This window comes from Pundamilia nyererei, unplaced genomic scaffold, assembly GCF_000239375.1.
Source record: "Pundamilia nyererei isolate P.nyererei 1_Seehausen unplaced genomic scaffold, PunNye1.0 scaffold00082, whole genome shotgun sequence".
Classification (NCBI taxonomy): domain Eukaryota; kingdom Metazoa; phylum Chordata; class Actinopteri; order Cichliformes; family Cichlidae; genus Pundamilia; species Pundamilia nyererei.
In genome coordinates, this window is record NW_005187483.1 from 2013435 (window position 1) to 2016442 (window position 3008).

Here is a 3008-nt window from a genome sequence, read left to right on the forward strand (position 1 = left end):
ATATACGTACAAAGATCCTAACTTTGAATCTCTTGTATGGTCAAGGTGTGTTGCAGTGATGCAGCAACATCAAAATTACATCAGTGTGTTCCTCTCCTGTGAATCAGTACACAATAAAATTTTAACCAAACAGAGTGTGACGAGTACACCAACATGTAACCATCAGCATCTTTTTTCCCACATTGAAATATGTAGACGTTTGATGAAAATCACTGCAAAAAAGTAGAAGAAAAAACTAAGCAAGTGTGTTGTCATGGGATCTTTGCCACAATCACTCACTGCATCTGACTGGTTGGCTCCAGCGTGTGCTGACCCTGAGCTGGTTCGGCTCGATCACTCCCATCTGGTAATGCAACCAGCAGCCCACTCCAAATGTACTCTAAGCTGCAGTCTATAAAGGCTGCCCGTTTAAAAGTTACATAAATAAGTCACATAAGCAGACTTGGCTGAAACTTCATTTCTAAACAGAAAATTTAGATTATTTTTCCAACTTCATCTGTTATTAGCTGTCGGACTATTGTTTTTGACGCATGTGTCCGATTATTCACCTAGTGCTGCTGTATGAATCTGAAGTAAAACCATGGCGTATTAGAGTATTTCATACGCTCCATACAGCAGAAACAGGAGTGTACAAGTTCACCTCCATTTAAAGTCAAGCTGCTGTCAGAGGGCACCATGTTCTCCAAAAGCAGAATCTGTCAGTGCATCTCTAAATGCTTGAAGCACACTTGAGGTCACTTTTATTAGAGGGAAAAGGTTTGGTAGCATTCTTGTTAGTGTGTTATGACAGAAATCAGCAGTATCTTTTTGAGCAGCTCGAGAACTTGGACACAGATTAAATGATGCCAGTATGTGCTGCCCTCTGGTGGATATACAACCAACTGTTAAATCAGGGCTTTTTAACAGAAACGAATCACAGATCGTCTCGTGATCACAGTACTATTTGCTCTTGCAGTTTCTTTACTGGCCTTGGGACAAATCTGCTGGGACATCCATTCCTGGGAAGACTGTGGCATTGTGTAAGTACACCTCATTGCTACAGACCAGCAAAATGCCAAAACATCTGGTTTAATAGAGGTGCTCACACTTACTTGTGATCAGTTAATTAAGTGCATTTTACCAGGAGCACCTAGCTGCTACTTACTCTCTTAATTCCCATGGAAGCAGTCAGTTTTTAACAGGACTGAATAGAGTTGTTTTCACACAACTGTATCACTCTGACTCACTTCCCCTGCTGTTGGCTTTGTCTGAATTATTTCTTCAGTGCAAGTTAATTAACTTCTGTTCACTTGATCCTCTCTTGCTTGATAAGTTCTACCTAAAGAAGTCATACTGTAGCAAATCTGAGCAGTCAAATTGCATGATAAATCAATTAAAATATAAATATTGGCATTTTGCACCAATATAATCATATACTGCTCAATATTTTGTTTCAACTTTACAGTACCACCAAGTGTAACGCCTTCTGTTCTGGTCAGTTTGTTTCACAAGGCATCAAGAAATACTGTGATAATTCTTTATTTGATTTCATATCTTATGCATTCTCATTCAAAAGGCATGAAGATAGAAAAGGAGACAGAAAATGGGTCATGGCTATAAATATATAAAGAGGCAAAATCTTTACAACCAGTAACAATACATGAAGGCTTACGCTGACCGTACAGAAATGGGGCACGGCACTGTGGATTACTAAAATATCTTTGAACAAAAGCCACATTGGACACAGGCTACATGGTAGTTAACATTTAACTTCATGCAACTGCCCAACAATGAAGCTGTGCCTTACCTTCACAGACAAACAATAGAAAAGACTGACTTATAACCATTTATTACCCCTCCCCATTTGGCAATGCTAAATATACAAATCTCAGCCCCAGTGTTTCCCAGAACATGTGAGCATCATTTCTTCTGTTGAAAGTGGAAATATGAAAAATACATACAGTGTAACTCACGTCTATACAGTCAAGTCTCACTGTAAATACAAGTACCATGCCACAGATCAAAGTACTCTGACTGGTCCATTAAAAAGAGAAGCACAGTAGTACAGTCAAGTACGAGATGACAGAATAGGCCACAATGGTCAGAACTGAAACTGGTCTACTTTAGCTACTTTAAGTATCCAATTACATTTCAAACCCCACCTTAAAATCAACAGAAAGCACATTCACGGACATTATAAATTATTTAAATTTGGCACAAATGCTAATTAAGTATTTTACTTAACGTGCAGATTAACAAGCATTTTTTTTTCTCTAAGTACACAGAAGTCAAGATGCCAGTGCAATAGAATAATAATTAATAATATAATTGATTTTCATATGACATAATAAATAAGAGAAAATGCAATGTAAATGTAAAGCAAAGACATTTTTATAATTAAACAAGACGCTGAAACATACACAAGGGACAGCAGCCAACAATCAGCAAAAACAGTGAGCCACAATCTTCATTGGTGAACATCATCAAAGGCACACACGCAAACTCACGCACGCACACACTATGTACCAGCCAATATATGCACATGCTTAGGCACAAATGTTTAATATGGGATCTGGTTTTGGTAATACTGGAGCATGTCGTAGGTCCTACTCCTGTTTAACACAAAGGGAAAAAAAGAAGGATGCAATCAGAACTCTATATATACATATTTGTTTCTTAAACATAGAAATAAAATCTACCAACCTGTTGCTGAGGAAGCAATTCTGGATGACTTTGATGATGAAAGATGCTGCATCTTTTTCACTCAACCCTGGGTTGAATCGCTGCCTAGATGAGGAAACAAGATTTTTAACAACAACAGCAACTAGCATTGAAGGTTCTAATCAGCTTATTCATATCAGCACGAAATGCAAAAACATTCTCACTCACTTGAGCAATTTGATGGTCTGTCCTCTGAAGCAGGGAAGACCCGTGTCCAGCATGAGCGTGACCAAGGAGACGACTGCATCCATGTAGGGCCTGATTCACCACAGAAACTCGTCTTAATGTTACATGTTACTATTCAAAGA

At 38.4% G+C, this 3008-nt stretch overlaps 1 protein-coding gene across 1 annotated transcript in view; it reads right to left on the reverse strand.

The window, feature by feature from the left end:
* Positions 1–2329: 2329 nt before the first annotated feature.
* Positions 2330–3008, reverse strand: part of pi4kab (phosphatidylinositol 4-kinase, catalytic, alpha b) — a 29071-nt gene continuing 28392 nt past the window's right edge. Inside the window, exons 51-53 of the mRNA XM_013912153.1 lie at positions 2869–2960; positions 2683–2766; positions 2330–2591 (exon numbers count right to left, since the gene is read on the reverse strand). Coding sequence (XP_013767607.1) covers positions 2540–2591; positions 2683–2766; positions 2869–2960 — 228 coding nt within the window. The 3' untranslated portion in view covers positions 2330–2539. The remainder of the gene's footprint in view (positions 2592–2682; positions 2767–2868; positions 2961–3008) is intronic.